At 41.6% G+C, this 20,351-nt stretch overlaps 2 protein-coding genes across 2 annotated transcripts; both read right to left on the bottom strand.

Moving 5' to 3' along the window:
* Positions 1 to 154: 154 nt before the first annotated feature.
* On the bottom strand, positions 155 to 7,783 carry asip2b (agouti signaling protein, nonagouti homolog (mouse) 2b). The gene is made up of 4 exons (XM_030115277.1): positions 7,772 to 7,783; positions 7,566 to 7,694; positions 1,880 to 1,953; positions 155 to 1,752 (listed from the first exon to the last, which is right to left on the bottom strand). Exons 2-4 carry the CDS (start codon positions 7,672 to 7,674, stop codon positions 1,585 to 1,587), a joined length of 351 nt encoding a protein of 116 aa, XP_029971137.1. The 5' UTR covers positions 7,675 to 7,694; positions 7,772 to 7,783; the 3' UTR covers positions 155 to 1,584.
* A 9,322-nt stretch (positions 7,784 to 17,105) lies between these two features.
* On the bottom strand, positions 17,106 to 18,535 carry LOC115405522 (sorting nexin-16-like; the record flags this gene model as incomplete). Its single annotated transcript, XM_030115119.1, has 4 exons — positions 17,106 to 17,903; positions 17,988 to 18,124; positions 18,198 to 18,267; positions 18,351 to 18,535. Coding segments are annotated over 4 exons (501 nt in total), but the record flags the coding sequence as incomplete, so codon positions are not given.
* Between the last annotated feature and the right edge of the window lie 1,816 nt (positions 18,536 to 20,351).

Genomic DNA, 20,351 nt, shown 5'->3' on the forward strand with positions numbered 1-20,351 from the left:
TAAGAAGCTTCACTGTTCAGAGGGAAAGATTCCTTCCTTCCTTTTCAACCTCATTTATCACCTGAAGCAGAAAACGTGACGGACTGTATATGACAGATTCAAGAGATGCAAAAATGTTTTATTTCAGACTTCACACAGATTGACACACGTCTTTTAATATATCTCATACAAGCCTGACACTTATCATCGTTCTGGTTTTTACATAACTGTACTGGGGAAAAAAAAAATCCTCTGTTGAATCCAGAGGAAAGCTGCCGGCAAACCTTCTCAAAACTCCTCATTTTTCATTTCATTCCTAAATGTAATGAATAAAGTGATTATTAAATTGTCGTTCTACAATTCAGTGAAAAAAAGCTGACGTTAATTAAGGCTTTCAACATATTTTTAGTACAATAGAAAAAAAAAATGTAAACTAACTCCAAGTAATAAATCCACAGAATAATTATCGGTCATTTAAAACGTAGTTGAGGGGGTTAAAATAAGCAGATAAAAGGAACAAGGCTGAGATTTACACGATCAGCAGCAGGGTGCGGAATACAGGAGGCCCATGTGATCGTCTGCACACGTGAAAAGGTAAACGTCCTCCATCTCTCGCTCCGTCAACAAGCTACCAGCTGGCTTTTCTTGGCTGCTTCCTCATTTCTCAGTCTGTGTTATTTCTATATCATCAGACCAAAGAAAGCAGAACTCCCGTCCGCATACCATCATTCCTGAGCGATACTAACGTCTCCTGTCCTTCCAGAGAGCCCGCCTCAGTCTGTCATCATTTCACTCGTGTTTTTGAACAGATCCAGCTATTTGAACCTGATCGCTCTGCCGACAGGCTGCTGTGTTAATGAAGCATGGAGATCCACCACTGCGACGCTCACTACAAAAACTCACGGCTACCAAATGTGTTTCTCCAGTTTTTGGTCTGTGCAAGAAATATTTCCTGGCGTAAAGTGACGACTGCAGAGGCAGACGGAGACGACATCCTCATATCTCTGTCTACATGACTGCTCAGCGGATTATTTCACTTCATACTGAGGAAAACTGAGGGAAATGCCGTCGTTCCGGAAATTTAATGTCCCTCACCAGCAGATTAGTTCTTCAGTTATATCATGGCATGTGAATCATTAGCAGCTCTGTGTTAACAACAAACAACAACAACAACAACAACAACAGCAAAAGAAAAAAAAACAAAACCCAACAATACAGTCCATCTTCTTGCCCTCAGCAAATGATCGAACTCATTCAGTAATTATCTTTCTCATTCCAGCTTCATTTGACCGAAGCAATCATCGTTCAACATATGTGATGTATTCAGAACCGAACATCTGCTTTTTCTTCACACAGGCTTTCATATAATATAATAATATAATATAATATGTGATAACCTCACAGGTTTCAGCAACATGTCAGGATAAAGACGTGTTTTCAGTCTCTGAGTCTTCAAAGCAAGAAAAGTTTCACTTGTTGACTTATGGCAAGCTAAAAAATATGTTCAGCAAGATTTAGAATCTAGGCGGTGTGTGTGTGTGTGTGTGTGTGTGTGTGTGTGTGTGTGTGTGTGTGTGTGTGTGTGTGTGTGTGTGTGGGGGCCCTCTAGGTCTGCTTCAGGCACACGGGGTTCATCCTCCAGCAGTGGCAGATGGTGTTGAAGAGGCGGCAGCGGCAGGAAGCGCACGGGTCGCAGCACGGCAGGTGAGAGGCGCAGCTCTCCATCAGGCGGCTGCAGCGGCGCGCCGGGGCCACGGCGTTCGGCTTCTGCCTCTAAAACAGAGAAAAGACGACTCAGCATGTCGCGATTCACAAAAAAAAAACGTGTAGAGTTCGTTGTTTCGGAGGCCAAGGATCACACAGCAAAAAACGAGGATGAAGAAATAGCGTCTTCACTTACCGCGGCGTGACTCTGTGGAGGCGTAGAGATCTTCTGCCTGGCAAACAGTCGTCTGGTCTTCGTTTGGCTCAAAACTACGATTCAAAATGACAGAAACACACTGAATGAAAAGTTCTTGTTTTACTCATCTAGTTTTCAACAGAGGATTAAACTGGTAAACTTGAAACGAGCCGCAATCCACACTAAACTTTTCCTTTTTATGTGCAAACATTCAGAAGAGACACAACATACAGAAATAAATCCAGCTCCAGAAGGAAAACAGTGAGCGGACTTGCTTTGTGTGTCATGCTGCTGTCGATATGAAGATCTTGAGTGTTCTGTTGGAAAATTGACGTTTGCGTAAACATGTACAGGATCCTGCATCCTGCTTTTCGTCTGACGTCAGCTGGGCAGCGCTTCAAATCCCGAAACCCGGGAGACAAATGTGGATAAGCCAAGAATAGAAGGCCGATCAAAAGATAACTAGACGGACGGACGGACGGCTGTTGCATCAATGACCCTGGGACTACAAAGATAAATCAAGTTCAATTTCTGAGAGAAAAGGCTTCAGCATATCTCTGGAAAACAGAACTCCTGCGTCATATTAAAGCTCGAAAGATCACTTGAGTTTTTTTTTTAAATGTAATTCAGAGAGGGAGAGAGGCCATTTCATCTGAATAAACACCTCAAATCAACCACAAACACACAGATCACCTTAGAGAAAGCTCTCTTCATATTTACGTTTGCTTTATCTGCTCTGTTTTACCAAATCTGGCTATGATTTTCCTCAGGGTCACGTTTTCATCATTCTTGGCCAAATTTGTCATGCATTAGTGAGTTTTATTTCTCCTTTATTAGGCACACGTGTGCAAATCAAAATTCTTAACACCCTCGTGACGTCGCCGATAGATCACTCGTAACCGGTTTGGCTAACAGCTTCGGCTCATTTAGCAGCACCTTTTAAAAGGAGCCGACACTCAGGTTTCAGGAACTCGCTGTTTTCAGGCCAAGACGAAGTTCAGGCCGAGCGTGAGAACGGAGCGGACCGGAGAGGTGATGCAAGTGGCGCCGAGCGGCGCAGGAGTGTCGGTGCCAGACAAGCTGGTCGGAGTAAAACCGCTTCACAAGCACCATCCACCAGGACTTACAGACAGACAGACACACACACACACACACACACACACACACGGTAACCTATCCAGTGATCTTCAGTTCTCCTGGTAAAAATGCCTTTTTGATGACAGCAGATCAAATAAATGAGCTCTTGTTAGAGCCAAGCCGTGCAGCAGATCATCTCTGATTATCAAACGACGTGGAACCTGAACGTGGAGCCGATGGGCCCCGCCAGCAGGAGACGCTCCTGTCGGGTCAGCTGAGGCCACCGTTCGTTCACACAGGCTCCACACAATAACACAGCAGGAGACCGAAAACCTGGATCCATCCTGCCTCTATCGGTGATTCAGCCTGCCGGTGGGGTGTCGTGGGGGATTTTTATCTCGGCACACTTTGGCATCAGTCGAGCATCGTTAAGATGGAACAGCCGACACCTGAGGGCTGCTGCTGATCATGTCCGTCCTTCGATGAAAACAGAGTATTATCCTCTGGCGGATGCTTCAGTAACTGGTTTCTTTAACACGGCGATGAGTTCACAGTCACCAGATCTCTGCCAAAACAGCACTTTGAAGATAAAGTGGAACAAGTCCTGAAAGCAGCAGGGGGTCCAACCTGCTCCGAGCACAGAGTCCCTCATAAACTGGCTCTTAAGTGTAATTTGGGTGCTTCTTCTGTTTGTCTTAGCATGTTTTAACACCCAACAGTATGTAATATCTTCAGTATTTTACAGTTCCTTAACTACAAGCCTCTATGGATGCCTGAAAAAAATGCTTTAAGTTTATTAATTTTATCCTACCATCTGTATGATTGTTGATAATCTTGATTTCTTGAGATTAAAATTTGATTTTACATTCTGTTTTTCGGAGAACTCTGTAACTCTGTGTTTTCTCAGGCTGCTAATGAAAAACAGACTCCTGGCTGAGCAAAGTTTACTGACGAGCACTGCCCTTGTTCTGCAAATGGATAAATAAAATCTGAATGAGACGATATACAGTAAATATAGACAGAAATGCATTTATAAAGCAATAAAAAAATTCAAGTGGCTTTTCTCCTCCTGGAAGCTCAATGACGCATGAATGCCTGAAAGGAAATAAATCTGATGTCTCCTAGGATTCTGTTCTATTTGTTAACTTACAATGTGTAAAAATTAGTCATTTCAAAATATAAGTTCATGATTAATGCAAACATCATAGAAGCTTAAAAATTAACAGTCATTTAAAAAATATCTGTGATGATCTCAAGAAAAGGAGATAATGAATCATAAAAGCAGTCTTGATAGTAAAGTGGATGTACTGGACGACGTGACAACACTGACAAAAATGACTAGAGAGGTCATTTAGTCCTCATCTTAAAATAACCAGAAGAAATGCAGGAAATGGGCTAAAAATGGCTTGAATTTCTAAAAGGTTCAGAAACCCTTATTAGTATTAAATATAAGATAATATGCTGTATTTTTTTTTTTTTTACTTATTTAATTTCTATACTGTCTTATTTGACATTCAGCTTTCTTTCTTCTGTGAGGAGCCATGCATAAAAGAATTTCTATTCTATTCTATTCTATTCTATTCTATTCTATTCTTAAATGTCAAACATGTCTGAGAAATGCTGAAAAAGCAGGAGGGAACAGCTGGAAACAGGTACAAAAACAGCTGAAAATGCAGTGAAATGTCGACCATCCTAAATTGTGACTGAAACTTCACAAATGAAACCTAAAACTGTCTTCCGGCATGTTTCAAAGCTACTGAGGCTGTCAGCCTCGCTCGAAAGGCCAGGCATGTTTTACAGCTCAGGTAAAATTTCATTTGGTGGAAAATAACAAAAACAGCTGGTTTGGTGATAAAGACCTCTGAGTTAAACCCACCAACGCCGTGGACCAACCATGACTGTTAACGTCTCTGGTTAAGCTTGGTAAACAAGCAGTTTGAGCTTAATACCATACCAGAAAATACCATATGCTCATTGTTTCACCATAATGTGTATGATCAGTGAGGATTTTGGGTTTCCAGCATCTTTGCTGAAGCATCGTTGTGTATTCCCAGAAGCACATGGATCCTGGGTCAGTCTACAAGACTTGCTACTGGAACGCTTCTGCTTTCAGGAAAATCGCAGCTTAGATTGTCGACGCTGCCATTAAATCCAAAACATTTCACCTCCACCTCGTCCCAGCCTTCACACACACACACACACACACACACACACACACACACACACACACACACACACACACACACACACACACACACACACCCTCACCAGCTGCACACTACAAGCAACCACAAACTACCGCAAATCAGACTCCATCCTTATCCTCCTGCGGTGAGACTGCGTCTCTCCATACAGAGCAGATGTTTAGGGTTCACGTCTTCTGGCTTCTCATGCAGCTCGGCTACATTTCATGCTAATATCAGTCCCCTCTCCCACACTTGGATCTTTTCCCGTGAGATAAATCTATTTGACGACTTGAAAGAGTGAATTTGCTGAAGAACCGTCATTAATCTTCTCAACAGCTCCAGATGAAAAGTCTTTCTCACGTCGAGTCGGAGAATTCTCCAACTCGATCTTTTTTATGAATAGGGAGCGTCTGGCAGAAGATTTTCCCTCCCGTCCTTCCTGAAGTGCATCGCGCTGTTGACAGAGCCTCAGATAAACATCTCCTCTGCTGCGCGTGTGTTCACCGTTTGCTTTCACACTGACCACATCAGCTGGAGAGGGAATACTACACCCTCAGGCCAGACCTTTAAAATCACAAGCAGGTGAACTAAATAACATCTGCTATCTTGTTACACCAGCAGCTGTCAAGCGGCGTGAGACGCATTCGCCTTCAGTTCTGACAAACAGTGTGCTGGAAGCTGGAGAAAAGGCAGCGATCCTGGAAGGCTCTAATGATGCACGTCTCAAACAGCCTGTCAGACCTGCCGTTTTGGTATTTTTTTCCTTGTCAAAAAGTGGTTCAGACTCCGGGGAACCCACACGTCCTCATGGGTGTCGGACTCAGAGGGGAGGGGAGGAGCCTGCAGTCCAGCCTCGACCGTCGGCCGACATGAGAAGGAAAAGTGCAATAATCTCCCGTGTTTGAGTTCTGTCTGGAGGCAGGTCAGGGTGTCGGAGCTACAGAAAGCAGCATCGCGCCACAAGTGTGAGTGATAAACTGACAGAGGACAGCAGGGGGGGAAGTGTTGTCAGGTTTATTCTTCCACAGAGTTTGGACGGCCAGGCGCACCCGCAACGTCCAAAACAACCAGAGAACAGGGCCTTTTTTCACTTTGAGACCCTGCAAGAGAAACTTTTTAGAGATGACTGGAAGAATGTGACAAGCAGGAGCAGGAGCTGACACGACCTCCGAATGCCCCGGCACGCCGCCTGGCTGGACAGCTGTGAGACGAGTCTGGTCCTGAGCGGCAAACATCTCTGATGTCCGGACGCCTTCAGAGGCCTAACGGGGTCTACGGCTCCAGGTCCGAGATGCCAAGCAGGTGGATTATTGTGTATTAATGCAACGACTGAGCTAAACACAGAAACACCCGTTCAAGATCACCCGCCTTCAATCTCCTGGAGTCACTGAATGATTTCTGAAACCAGAAGCAAACTCTCGAATGTAGACAGAGACTTTCAGAATCTTCTAATGTAACCTGGACGTTTCAAACCACACCTGGACTCTCAGACCTCGACCATCGAAAGGAGGATTTTCACACTTTGCTTCATTAAATGAGACCGAGGGTCCTACGATTGGATCTTAGATCTTTAAAGGAAACCTGAACTTCTCTACCTGTTCATCACTCTTTACAACACGACAATGCTCTTTACAAAGTAGATTCTTAGAAACAGACTGTGAACTGCTTAAGACACAACCAAATGTATGAACAGGATGATGCACGCTATATTTGAAAACTCCAGGACTCTTTAACCCAAACTCATGAAAATAAACCTGAATTCTTTACACAGGATTGGAGTCTTTGAAGTAAATTCACAAATTCATGTAGATAATGATAATGTTATCCTTAAAAATAATGATATTTTGGTGAAAAACAAGGAAAATTCTGTACCACTGAACGGCATGTCAATGTGCATTATATGTTTATTGTAAAATTCTGTTATTTTCATTGTGAGTTATTTGTTAATTTTCCATGTTTAAACAATATTCATATGTTTGAGCCTGAAATTATCCCTGATATTTAAGGGAAGACATTACATTCTTAATTTGCAAAATATTCTACATTTAAGTGATGAGAAAAACTCCTGTCTTCACTCAGTTCAGACAAACACGGCTTGTTTTTACAGTAATCTGAGGCTCCAGCAGTGTTTTTTGGAGGATTAATAATTATTCCCACTGATTTTCCTGAAATGAACAAACGCAAAAAGCTTGTTTATGTGTCCATGTGGTCACACAATCTTATGATTTTGTAAATTCAAAACACGTATCCACTAATTAATACATTTTACATGAGAATAATTGTTTGTTTTGATCATCAGTGAAAATGAATCCAACTTCCTTCTATTTGTTTGCGCATAAATAGATTCAATTTCAATCCTGGACCTCAGTCGCTCACACATCGGGCCGCCAGATGTTTCCTCCAGAGAGCAGCTGCAGCCTCACCTGTTCCGTTCTCACTCCTCCTCTCGTCCCGCTTCGTGTCCTCCGCCCAGGACAGCGGCGCTGCCAGCAGGACCAGGCACAGCAGGTGTCTCCCCGCGGTCTTCCTCATGCTGATGAAGATGATGGGATCTGTTGATGAGAGAGGAGGAATGAGGGCGGTAGAGGAGGAGGAGGAGGAGGAGGAGGAGGAGGAAGGCGGCTCTTACTGCTCCTCCAGGTTCCTCTCGGCTGCGAGGACGAACCACTGGAGCCGAGGATGAACGAGCGGCACATAAATGCGCCGCGACCACGTGACGAGCTCGAGACGCAACAGGAGACGGTGCCTGGAGGATTAGAGGCAGTAAAATGAAATTATATTTAAAAAAAAAAAAGGTGGACATATCTACTGGGCACCCAGGAAAAGACAACCCCTTCCCTTTCTTTCCCTTTTATTTAAACATTGAATATCATGAAATGTTTTTTTTTTCCCCAAAATGCGTCACAACAACTTGACAGATTTTCCAATAATGGCTCCAAACAATGGAGTGCCTTTTTCAATGCAATGTTCACATGTATTTATGTGAGATTTATGTTCGTTCGGGTTTTTACTGCTGAAAATTTCACCTAAATACGTCGAGTAATGTCATAACGAGACAAAGCATGCTGCTTTCCATAAGGAACCAGATTTGATTAGGGTGTTTTTTAACTGCGGGACATAAATCAGATGAAGGCTGCACATAAAAATGATACATATGACTTTCAGGAAGCTGGACTAACGCATTGCTCTTTACTGCTGTTACATCTGAAGGCTTTTTATTAGTATGGAGGAAATGTCAGCTCTTTTGAAATTAATAAGATTATTTGCAGAGTTCAAACAAGTAGTTTATTATTTATTTTAAGTGAATACATTATGCTCCTGTACATACAGCCAGGGATAACACAGGGATGTGTGTGTTTGAAAGAGGATGCCATCCATTACAGGCAGCTAGTGAAAGTAGGCACCTGGACATGCTTTAAAATAGAATTCAAAACAAACCACTTGATAAAAGCATTAATTTTTGCAGGGATTCTGTGGCCTCTGTTTGTATTTCCTCTGAAGCAGCTCTCAGTTCTCGTTGAGATTCCTTTTTTTTTTTGTGAGTCTCATGTTTTCTTCTGTACGGATTTGGAAATGACGGCCATGTTTACTGTGAGGCTGGATGAAAATGTGAGTGTTTTCGGTTAAGGTGTGTCTGATACTGTGATTCCTGATTGCTCTCTCTTAATAAAACGCTAAAGCCCTGAATACTCATCATAAAGTGGCCCAGTGATTCACCCAGCAGCGCCGCAGGGTTAATGGATGTTCAACCTCTGAGCTCATTGTTTGAAAAATCCTTGATAAAAATCAATCGCAGCACAATCCAGAGATGTGCTGTTTATCTGGAACTGTTTGTTCCTTTTCCAGTGAAGTTGATGAAAAGAGCGAGTCGTGCTCTGGATGATGAAAGCCCTCAGGTGAGAGATGGCATGTCCGGCACAGATTATTTCTCAGGATTACAGGAGAATGAACTGAAGAAATGTGAAATCGCTGATGGGCAGAAAGCATTACCTATATTGGTTTTCACTTAAAGCTGACCTTTAGTACATACCTTTAAAATTAGAAAACTAAATAAGATGGTCTGCCTTGATCAGCTTGATTCAGCATGGAATCGTAAATTTTTCATGTTATGTATGCATTTGAGAGGCAAAGTAAGGAACTCATAATGCTTTGGTTTCCTGGAGATTTCCGTCTATAGAATGAGGCTATTTTGACATAACTTCAGCTAATCTTCTTGAAGTGAGCAGATGGAGACTTTGTGGGCCTCGAGTTGTTTCATTGTCAGACATGAAATGCTGGTTTATCGTTACAGACTGTAGGAAGCTTTGCAGCATCAAAGAATTATATTCTCCGCCTTGGACACATTTCCATGTAATTACTGTAACGTCAATATACAAGAACTCACGAAGAGTGGACTCTCAATACAGTAAAACTGAAGATTATTAAAGAAATGTACCATGAATGATGTGATTGAAGCAATAATTGAAAAAAAATCAACAAAAGCAAGAAGCTGATTTGTCTCTGTGTTATTTGTGTCCTAATCTGCCTTGTCTTTAAACGCTTTCTCTGGAGCATTTCCAGCACCCTTCAGGTCAGCGTCTCCCTAGAACGATGCGCCTGTGGCTCATTTGGAAGCATTTCTGTTTTACAATCCACAGATTGGTCGATCGATCCCGCCTTTTCTTTTATCTCCATCCGTGTGTTCAGGTGTCCAAGGGCAAGACGCCCACGGCGTGGGAGCCGATGAAGACGTTTCTCAAAGTGAGGTCCGTTTATTTAAACAAATACATCTGCTTCCTTGCTGTGCTCGTCTGGTGAACTGGATCAGGTCGTCCTCCAGTAGATCACTGAATTATTTTCACCTTGTTGTGTGCTATTCAATAACAGTGGAGCTTTAAATATCTGTATCGTGACAGTAAAAGTTATGGTAAAATCTTAAGCTCTGGGCCAAAATGCCATCATTCTTGCATGTTGTATCTTTCTGGCAAAAGAAACTGGGATATATTATCCATGATTTCAGTTATAAAGAGGAAAAACCTCCAATGGGGAGTAACTGACACTTTCATTTCCTGGTATTGATCAATGCTCATCCATAACGTGTCTCTAATATAAACTATTGAGCTTTAAGTGAGTGATGATAAAAACCTAATAAAACGTGACTGCTACTGAGAAAGACTCTTGAAAATAAATCAGAGCCACAGCTGCAGTATTGGCTCCATAATTAATTACAGTGCCTGATGCACACATAGAGTAACTCTTATTGATTCAAAGGAGATTTTCTTTCATCTTCTGGTGCTGAAAACCAAAACGTTTTTTTTGCTCATGACCCCGTTAAGGAATAAGAAATCAGGAATCCTTGAGTCCACTGGAAAGGATGTGGGGCCTCATGGCGTTTGGCCCCAAACCGTGACCGAAGAGGGCCACGTCTGGTTTCCTACGAGCTCCAGCAGAGTCAGACTCTTTCTCCCAGTTAGTGTTCTGAATTCCGCGTATTTGGAAACCATTTAGCTGTAAACGTGTGTATCCCTTAGTGTTCTTCTCCGTGTCCACAGATATAACAGCAGTGAAGCCCTGAATTCTGTGTGAAACAGAAGAACGTTGTATTATTTCTCCACTGGTTTACCTCTGGATTCTGGAACAAGTTCAAGAAAAGTCATTTATAGAGATTGCTTCTGATCTGTTTTAAAAATGCCAAGAAAACCATGTTTGGATTATAAATCCTCTTCTTATTTTGCTTTAAGAAATGATCTCCATGTGGAAATCTCGACATTTATCTTGAAATAGAAGAATTAAGTGTAAATAACAGCAGAAAGTTCCTACAAGGGAAGCCCCGCCAACAGTACTTTAAGAATTGATAAAATACAAAGAACTATTAAAATCGATCTAATTTTAAATCATAGGGACAGGACACAATAAAACAAATTACAGAAAACATTACAGGAAAAGTAATTAAGATTTCCCTCTGCCGGGGAAACAAGATTAGTGGCACAATATAGGAATGAAGAGCAGGACGAAGTTTCTCATGCAGACCTGCTGTAAATCTCCAGCTCGGCGTCGTCGCTTCCCTGCAGCCACACAGATCCTGGATTGTTTGACAGCCTTTACCAAGAAGTGGAGACTAATAATAATTTCTCATCTATGCAGACAAATTAAATATCTATATTTATTTTTAGCCTCATCGGTATAGTGCTACACAGCTTGGTGGCGTTGGTACGAGTAAAAAAACGGCGAGCTGGAAGATGTGTTGATCCACCTCAGAGAAGAGACTCACGAGGTTTTAATAAGGCAATGTTTTTGTCAGAATTGTTCATTAATTATTAGATTGACCTTGGAACAGTCCAAGTGATTTATTATTATTCAAAGATATTCTGATATATCTCCCGGAGTCAGTCTGGGATTCAGAGACGACAATAAGTAGCGTATGTTAGAGGAAAAGAAACATCATGCGTTTCAAATCCCACTAAAACTACTGGATTACAGAATAGATCAGAATAGATGAAATAACAAGGTAAATTTATGTGAAAATGTTTATGTGATCGGAATGGGGGGTAAAAAGCAGATGAAAACAGAGGTAGAGGCTGCTGGATTTTCCCTCATTGCACTGTCTGAAGGTCAAGATCAAGTTCTGATCAAGTTGACTTTCATTATTTAAACTCAGAAATTCAATCAGTTTGTTCATTTTTTTTATTTATTTATAAAAAGCACTTTTCATATTCAATATTCATGACAGTAAAAACAGTCATAAAAGCAAAACAAAAAACAAAAACCGCACCATCGATCAGTACGCACACACACACATACAAACAGACACATTCCCATTTTGTGTGCACAAAAGAGGAGACATGGCATGGCACTGAGCATCATGGGAAACTCCACCAGTGGGGCCGCCCACACCGGACCCCCAACCCCGTCAGACCAAGGGAACCAAAGACCAAGGTGTGGAGACCCCCAGGGCAGCCGGAACCAGAGGACCCGAGCACAGCAACCCCTGCAGTGGACCGGATCCAACTCCCAGTCTGGAGGACCCCCCCCCCCCCCCCCCCCCTCAGGAAACACTGGAATTAAACAGCTAAAAACTTAAGAAGATACAATACAAAGAAGTCTAGTAATTTTGGTAAAAGTTTCTCTCTCTGGACCTTCAGGACCAATAACTAAAACCTCAGTTTTGTCCTGGCTGAGCTGTAGGAAATTCACTGCCATCCATGACTTCATGTCTGAAGTGCAGTGAAAAAGGGTTTCTAGTGGCCCTGAGTCATCAGGAGACACGGCCATGTACAGCTGGGTATCATCAGCGTAACTATGGAAACTGATGCCGTGTCTCCTGATGACGTCCCCAAGAGGAAGCATGTAGAGGTTAAAAAGAATGGGACCTAAAATTGAACCTTGGGGAACCCCACATTTAATTTTACGGGTTTAAGAGGAACATGCATAGATACTTACATAAAAACAAAAAAGGGCCGTCTCGGTACTGTGGTTCCCTCTAGAACCAGACTGATGTCTTTCTAAAATGTTATTTCTGATTGGTTAAAAACCAGTCTTTCTAAATCTTTACTTAAGTCAGTTGGATACAGGTCTGTAGTTGTTGAGAACATTAGGATCTGAACTGCTCTTCTTCAGAAGGGGCTTGTTGGGGTAAAAGACTGGACCTGATGTCCAGGATTTTAGTTCTGAAGCAGTCTGCAAAGCTCACAGAGAGCTTCTCTCAGAGCCTTAAAAGCTTTATTAAAATTAGTGCCTGTTAAAATGTTGAACGTGGAGCAGAGAAACCGGGAGTTGTCTTTATTTTCGGAGGTGAATTGAGAAAAGTGGGAAGTTTGGGCCTGTTTAACTGCATTACAGTAAATTTTGAGTTGTTGACGTAGGATCTGGTGATGTACAGTCAACTTGGATTTCCTCCACCTCCTTTCAGCTCTCCTGCAGTTTCTTTTCAGTTTGTTGATTATATCATTTTTTTCTCCGCGAGGGCTTAGGATGTCCTTTGATTGTTTTGGTTCAAAAGTGGAGCTACTGAGTCCAGACTTCAGTTTACAGTTTACTTTTAAAATCGTCAATGATAAAATCACAGGGTGGCGGTAAAATCCCAGCAGGAGAGCTCTGTAAAATCTCTGTCAAATCTGCAGCCACTTCAGAGGTTAGGCAGCGTCTCCTCGCCGTTCTCACCGGGGCTTCCTGCTGGTTAAAGCTGGTGATGTTAGAAAACACAACAGGTCAACAACAGAGGACACACTGATAGAAAGACCGGGTTAGAACCAGGTCCAGGGTGTGTTCTCTGTTGTGAGTTGGCTGCGTGACAGTTTAAAAGGTTTAAAGATTCTCTGGACATTCCCACTGCGCAATGTGACGCTGAAATAACATATAATTAACGTCATTTTTTGACCTCCAAATCAGGTCTGCTGTAGGCGCAGAATGAAAGTTTTTATTGCGTCTTTTTTTGGACGTCATATGGAGGTCCGAATCTGACGTCGTGCCGACCTCCAGTGCAGAGTTGGTTTTAGTTAAACTGTACAGCAGACAAAGTGCAGAAAATTATAAATTAAATTGACCACCCTCTAACCAGTCAGAGGTTCAGACATACTCTCTCAGTATTTCATTACAGACAGGTCAGACACAGGTTTTGAACTTAAAACGTATCCTCAGCCTTACCTATTGAGCTATTAATTTACTGTGTACTTAGACTGTGTATGGGAGGGTGACACTAGTTTGCAGAAAAGTACTTATCCTGAAATACAGTGCAATACACACGAAACAAAGTGGTGGTTTTAAAGGTGATTGTTTTGTTTTTCACCAAAGTTCAGAATTTGATGAAATTACGTACTAAATTTAACTGCTTGGGTGGCTCTTTTATTAGGCATAATTCTATCTTTACGAGACAATGAAAACAAACAGACTCAAAGAAAAAGAAATACAAGGCGGGGGCTAACATTCACATTCAGACTTTTCCAATGGTAAATTTATCAGGATGTTGAAATAAAGTTTTTCAACTGACATATTTCAGCAAAATTTTTACGTCATGATTTTAAAAATACTGATGATTATATATACATCTAAAACATGTTGATATTTCAATGTTGAATCCACAGTGAGTTCACGACACAACTTCAGCCATTTAGTGTCAACGTTGTTTTGACATTGAATTAACGTTTTTCATCAACTGACATTATTTCAACTAAATTTCAACATTTAAGGTCGGTTGAATGCCAGCTGGGTCATAATGACGTCAGAAAAAGGTCCCATAATGACGTCTGAATCTTGGATCTATTTTGTACGCTATGCTGACGTCTAGATTTGGTCTTTGGATGACGTCCAAATCCTAAACGTCATTATGACGTCAAAAAAAGGTCCAATAATGACATCTGTATTTTGGATCCATTTTGTACGTTCTGTGGTTGTCTAGATATGATCTTTGACTGACCGACCCAATAATGACCTGATCTGCACGTCTTCCTGACGTCAGATGTTTGGTGGGTTGCGTCCAAGAAGTTATAAACATGTAAGTTAAAATCACCAGTTATTAAAACTCTGCTATATTTAGAATGAATTATTGATGAAAGTTCTGAAAATTCACTAATAAAAAGACTGGAGAAGTGAGGGGGTCTGGACTCTGTTAAGCAGAGGCTTGGGGGACTGCTACAAACAAAGGTCTGGTGCTCAAATGAAGTAAAACTGCTAAAAATCACTGCACATGCACACAACGAGTTTTTTTTTTTTTTTTTTTTTAATTAGAAGCAGCCCATCCACCTCTCCTACCCTGTCTGGTTGAAAATAAAAAGTTAAGACTTGTTGGGTAAGCTTCAGTGAGGATAACGGGTACACCAGTGCCGCCATGTCTCAGTTAAAAGCAGACTTTACATTATTGTTTATTTTTCTTTACCGCCCGGCTCCTTCTTCCACTGCAGTCTGGTGCTGACGCTGTGTTGCTCTGAATCAGTCTCATCATCCCTCCTCCGATCGCTCATGAACTGGACCGCCAAGACCCTCCTCCACCTGGGGAAGACCTGCAACAGCTAATCTCAACTGGAAAAGACTGAAATGCTCGTCACAGATCAGGAGATCCGGCCTTCCAGAGACTCCCAACTTTCAGTCAACGGTGCTGTTTTTCATAGAATCGACTTTATAAAGAATTCCCTGTGGATTCATCGTCGCATCTGTACAGCGATGTGTCATCAAGCTGATTTTCCTCGCAAAGGGAAAGAGGTCACACAAAATGGACCTTTACTGATTTTCTGAGGTTTTGTTTTTTTTTTAATGTGAGCACAGAGTTCACTTTACATGTTCCTGCAGCTGCACTTTCACTGAAACACTGGCAAACCAAATAATGAAATAAAATCTAATATATACTTGAGGGGGTGGTAAATAGCTCTCAGATGTTTAATAAGACAGGAAAGGCCCAGATTTGATTTGGCTTGTTACTGGTAGTGAACTGTTTCTGATCTGACAGGCACCGTATTTTTATTACTGCTAACATCAGTCAGTAGCGATGTTCACAGGCAGGACGGGGGCGTTTTGTCAGCTTCACAGCTTTAAGACTGAGTCTGTTCCCTCCAGGTGATCCAACCTTCTCTAAACTGGCCGGAGTCTTCATGTCGGTGTGAATCTGTGAATGTTCAGCCTGTATAACCTGGAAGGTTAGAAAACTATAGATACTGATATCTCAAGTGAATTTGTTAGCAATCAATTTATGATAGTGATTCTGCAAACCTCTGAAGAAGAAAAAGAAGAAAAAGAATTAATCTCCTTTGGTAAATTCATTTCCTGACTTGTATATCATTGTACTCTGTGGAGCTGGTGGGGATTCCAGTTTATTTTACTTTATTTCATTGTTTCTCTAATATTTCTATCAAAAGTGTGTTGTGTATCACACTGATGAAGGAAAGCATGCGTTCATATTAAGAGAATCATCATGATTGTGTCAGTACATCATAATTCAGTTCCAGATCAGAACATTATTTCGGAAATGAGATGTTTTCTCTCCGTCTTCATGCTGGAATGTTCCAGGCTTCAGTTCTTCAGTCTGAACTGAGGGATCAGTGGAGAAAACGGATGAATGAAGATAACGTGCAGGTCCACATCTAAACCAGGAAGCCCCACCCTCCACCCCCAGCAGCGCCCACGCACCCGCGCACGCGCATATAATGTTGTTCAGACAAAATGTGGAGAAACATGAATGAATAGTCTGACTCTCTTTCTCTCTCTCTCTCTCTCTCTCTCACACACACACACACACACACACACACACACACACACACACACACACACACACACACACAAACACACACATTAGTGGTGAAAACATCCCTCCTTTCTCTGTTTTTTCTTGTGTCCTTGACAGAGGCAGGTGCAGAACATCACGTCCTCAATAAATCATCCATTCATGCTTTTAGAACTTGCATCTGTGTTGCAGCGCCTCCTTGTGGTCATAACAGCAGAGTGACTACACTGAAAGACCGACAGGTTTGCAGCTGTTCGGAGGCTGCTTGGGAGAAGAGAAATCACACCCAGGCTTCAAATTCCAGCAGAATTTGTAAATAAATAAATAAATAAATAAATAAATAAATAAATAAATAAATAAATAAATAAGAGAAAAAGAACATTTGTGAAGTGGATAAGAAAACGGAAAGCAAAACGATATCAAAAAGTGGGTGTTTAACAAAAGACACCATTATCCTGTTTTCACAGTCTGTAACTTAACAAGCTGGACAAGATGTATTAAAAAAAATCCTACACGGATACAAGGAGGGGGATGAATTATATAGAAAAGAATTACACAGGGAAAGCATTCCACAAATTCTTAAACATGTAATCAATGTACAATCTTTTTGATGAATTAAATATTGCTATAAAGACTTTCAGGTTGATAAAATGTTTTCCAAAAGAAAAATATAATGTAGATAGAATTTATGAAACAGAAATGAAGAAATGTAAACTTTATTCAAATTTAACATTATTAGAAATTGTAAGTAACATAATGAATTATTGGAGGATAGTAAAAAAAAATAATACAGACATAAATAATGTTCATGATACAAAAATAGCAAACAAATATCCAAAAGCCAGGAATCTTTCTTGGTGAAATAGATTGTGAAAGTATTAAAAAAGGGGAACTGATTGCATTACCAAAACTGTTAGCTCATAGCTTTAACTTGTCATTTCACACCAGAGAATTTCCCATGCACTCACAGAAACAGCCAGTGGTCTTTTTCTCCGGAAGGTTGGAGATAAACACCAAATTACAATATTTCGTTTCTTCTGCTTCAGTTTTCAGTGACGGATTAGACAGTTTCAAAGAGACTAACAACCACTAAAGTTCTTATCAAATCACACAATTCATAAAATAAAAATATAATTATCATAAAACACAAGTAGAGTTAGACGCTGTTGATGGATAAAAGTGAGAATAAAGTAAATAAATTGAGGCTGTAATAAATGACAACATTTTCTGGATGCAGTTCCACTTCTCAACATTTCAGGGATCCAGTCTTACTTAAATTATTGCCCTGAAGTGAGGGGAAATACACAAAAAGTTCACTAGTGTGAATTTATGAGGCAGGCTATATTTAACTGGCTTCAGTCATTATTCCTCTTCTTTCCCGGTTGGTCTCCCGCTACAACTCGCCGGTTCGGTACTGTACAGCTATTGGTTCTGAAGGAGAACTGAGCCTCTCCAGTCAGATCATCACTTCCGTCTGTGCTTTTCTTCATGTTCAGTCATGTCTCTGTCCTGGTTGATACCTGCTGAGATCTTGCGGAAATCTTCAAAGCCCTCAGAAGAAAACGGCTGAGATCTGTGTGAGAGGGAGATACAGTGTAATCACAGAACATGGAACTGAACCGCTGTTTTTATAATTGTGCAAAAGTCTAATATTTACTGTGCTTTCTTCAGCAGCAGCTTGATGGTTTTCTCCCTCTCCTTCAGAGTCTTTTTCAACATGTCAGTTTGGCTCTGCTTTTCCAGGAGTTCCCTCTGGAGATGGTGGTTCATCTCCTCCAGAGTCTCACAGAAAGCCTGGACTCCAAACAGCAGCCAGTGAGTGTCCCAGTCAGCCGCTGGTAAATACTTCAGATCACCGTCACCTCACCCTGCTTTCTTCCAAACTGTCAAATGGACTCGGAGGATCATCCAGACACAGAAAGCGCCTCACCGCTTCACTGAGGAACAAAGATGAATTTAAAAGTTAAATTCATGGGGATTTCCCTGCTGAATCTTAAAACAAAGCTTCATATAAACGCACCTTCTGATGACATCCTGGTGAGAGGTTAATTCCTGCAGGAAAGCTTGCAGTCTGCTCAGCCTCTCCTCCAGAAACTCTTTGCCGTAGCTGTTTCTGAGCCGACACCTTGAGGCGGGAGGCAGAGCCGCACGGAAACCTGGAAAGAGCTGCTTGAGCTGCAGAGCCGCGACCCAAACAGGAAAAGAGGAGTCACCATGACAACAGCATCACTTCTGCCTGAGTCTGCAGCATTTATAGGCCACAAAGAATAATCACTGCAAACTGAGTTGAGGCCGAGAGTGTTCTAAATAATGTGTGCTGCATTAAATCAGATGTGATATGAAGTGATCTGAGGCTGCAGAAAACCTATTCACTGGATGTCATGTCCATAAAATCACAAAAATGTGTCAATTATTCAAAAAAAGCTTATTGATATGTAAGTAATTAACCCTTTGGATATTCATTCATGGTGTCAGTTTGTTATTTGATGAAGTGAGGTGCATGATGGGTATTCACTTTGTGGTTGAGACTGCAGAAGTCAGTGTATCTCCTGAAGACCATCCGGCTGTCTCCTTGAGCCCCGGTCACCAGGACCTTAAAGACCTGCAACACAAACCGCTGGACTGCCAGTATATATAAAACCACCAGAAATAAAATCCATCGTGCTGAGACTATTAGTGACTTAAAAGATGTCTGCAAGGATTTGGTTTTTGATGCTGCTGCAACCCTGAAAACGGTGGGTGGAAATAAGTATAGAAGACGGATGCATTTAGTTCTGATTGCTTTGCTTTTCTATTTCATTTTGTCTTTTGCTATCCTGTCATGTTTTCATTATTTAGTTTCTTTCAAATCCATATCCTTCTGGTAAATAAACTGAGCTGTATTTATTTTATACCCTGAATGTCTTTAAATATCACATTTAAACGCTAATTTCTCAAATGAAACATAACTTTCAGCATTTCCTCGATAATCCATCGACAATGTGTAATTTTAGAAGTGGCCAATGAAGTCGGGCTCACTGAGGAGCGTCTTCACGGCAGGACGTCCAGCACCGTTTCCTGACAGTGTGAAGCTGCGGTTCATCTGCAGTGCAGCTGCTGTTGTGAAATGTGGCGACGAGCACGCTCATGTGACTGTGACAAACTCTGCTCATGCAGCAGTGTTATGCAATCAGCGTAAACACTCATTTAATGAACTTCATGACCTTTATGGTACATTTCATCGACTTTCTGGAGAGTCACTGTCTCCTTACCAAATGTTGATCAAACCTTTTTAAACTTTTGATTATGAATGTGACAACGAACAAAAAGAATACACATCCCAGAGGGGATAGGGTACCTGATACCAAATAGCATCAACATTTAAAAAGACAAACAAACTCATAACATTTCTAAGAGCATTATTTAAATATAAATTCAAGCTGCTTGAAAAGTCTTGAAATAAAACCATCATAATAAGTCATTCCTTGCTCTCTGATTTGTTGTAGGTTTGGGATTTCTCTTGTAAAATGACCAGACCTCATCTGTGAGTACCTACCGTTAACTTTTCCCTCTCCTCCAGGATCTCATAGCCCAGCAGCGTGGGACTAAAAGGCTTCTCCCTCCAGCTTTCCCCACATTTCTCTTCCCCTTGAGAGAATGACCAGTCCAGCCTCTCTTCCCCCCGAGATCTGCTCCAGTTCTCATCCTTTGTGGGACCTAAAACAGACGCGCCCCAGGCCCTGTGCTCATGCACCACGGGATAATCTCCTGAAGGTGAGTCCACACGCCGAGAAGAAGAGTTTGTGTGTTTCTGAGCTCCTCTTTTGGAAAAAGACCTCGCTCCATAGCAGGTTACAGGCAGAGAGATGGGAACGAAAGTGGCAGCCATCGTGTGGTGGCGTCAGCGAGCTCTTGCCAAGGGTGGCATGAAGTTATTTCATCTGGACACAGAAGCACAGACCTGTTTGAAGTTATGCTGACTCATGAAAAATCGCTGTACATCTACGTAAGCAGCAGTTAAGTTTCACCGAAGCACCTGACA

The sequence above is a fragment of the Salarias fasciatus genome, chromosome 18, assembly GCF_902148845.1.
Source record: "Salarias fasciatus chromosome 18, fSalaFa1.1, whole genome shotgun sequence".
Classification (NCBI taxonomy): Eukaryota; Metazoa; Chordata; class Actinopteri; order Blenniiformes; family Blenniidae; genus Salarias; species Salarias fasciatus.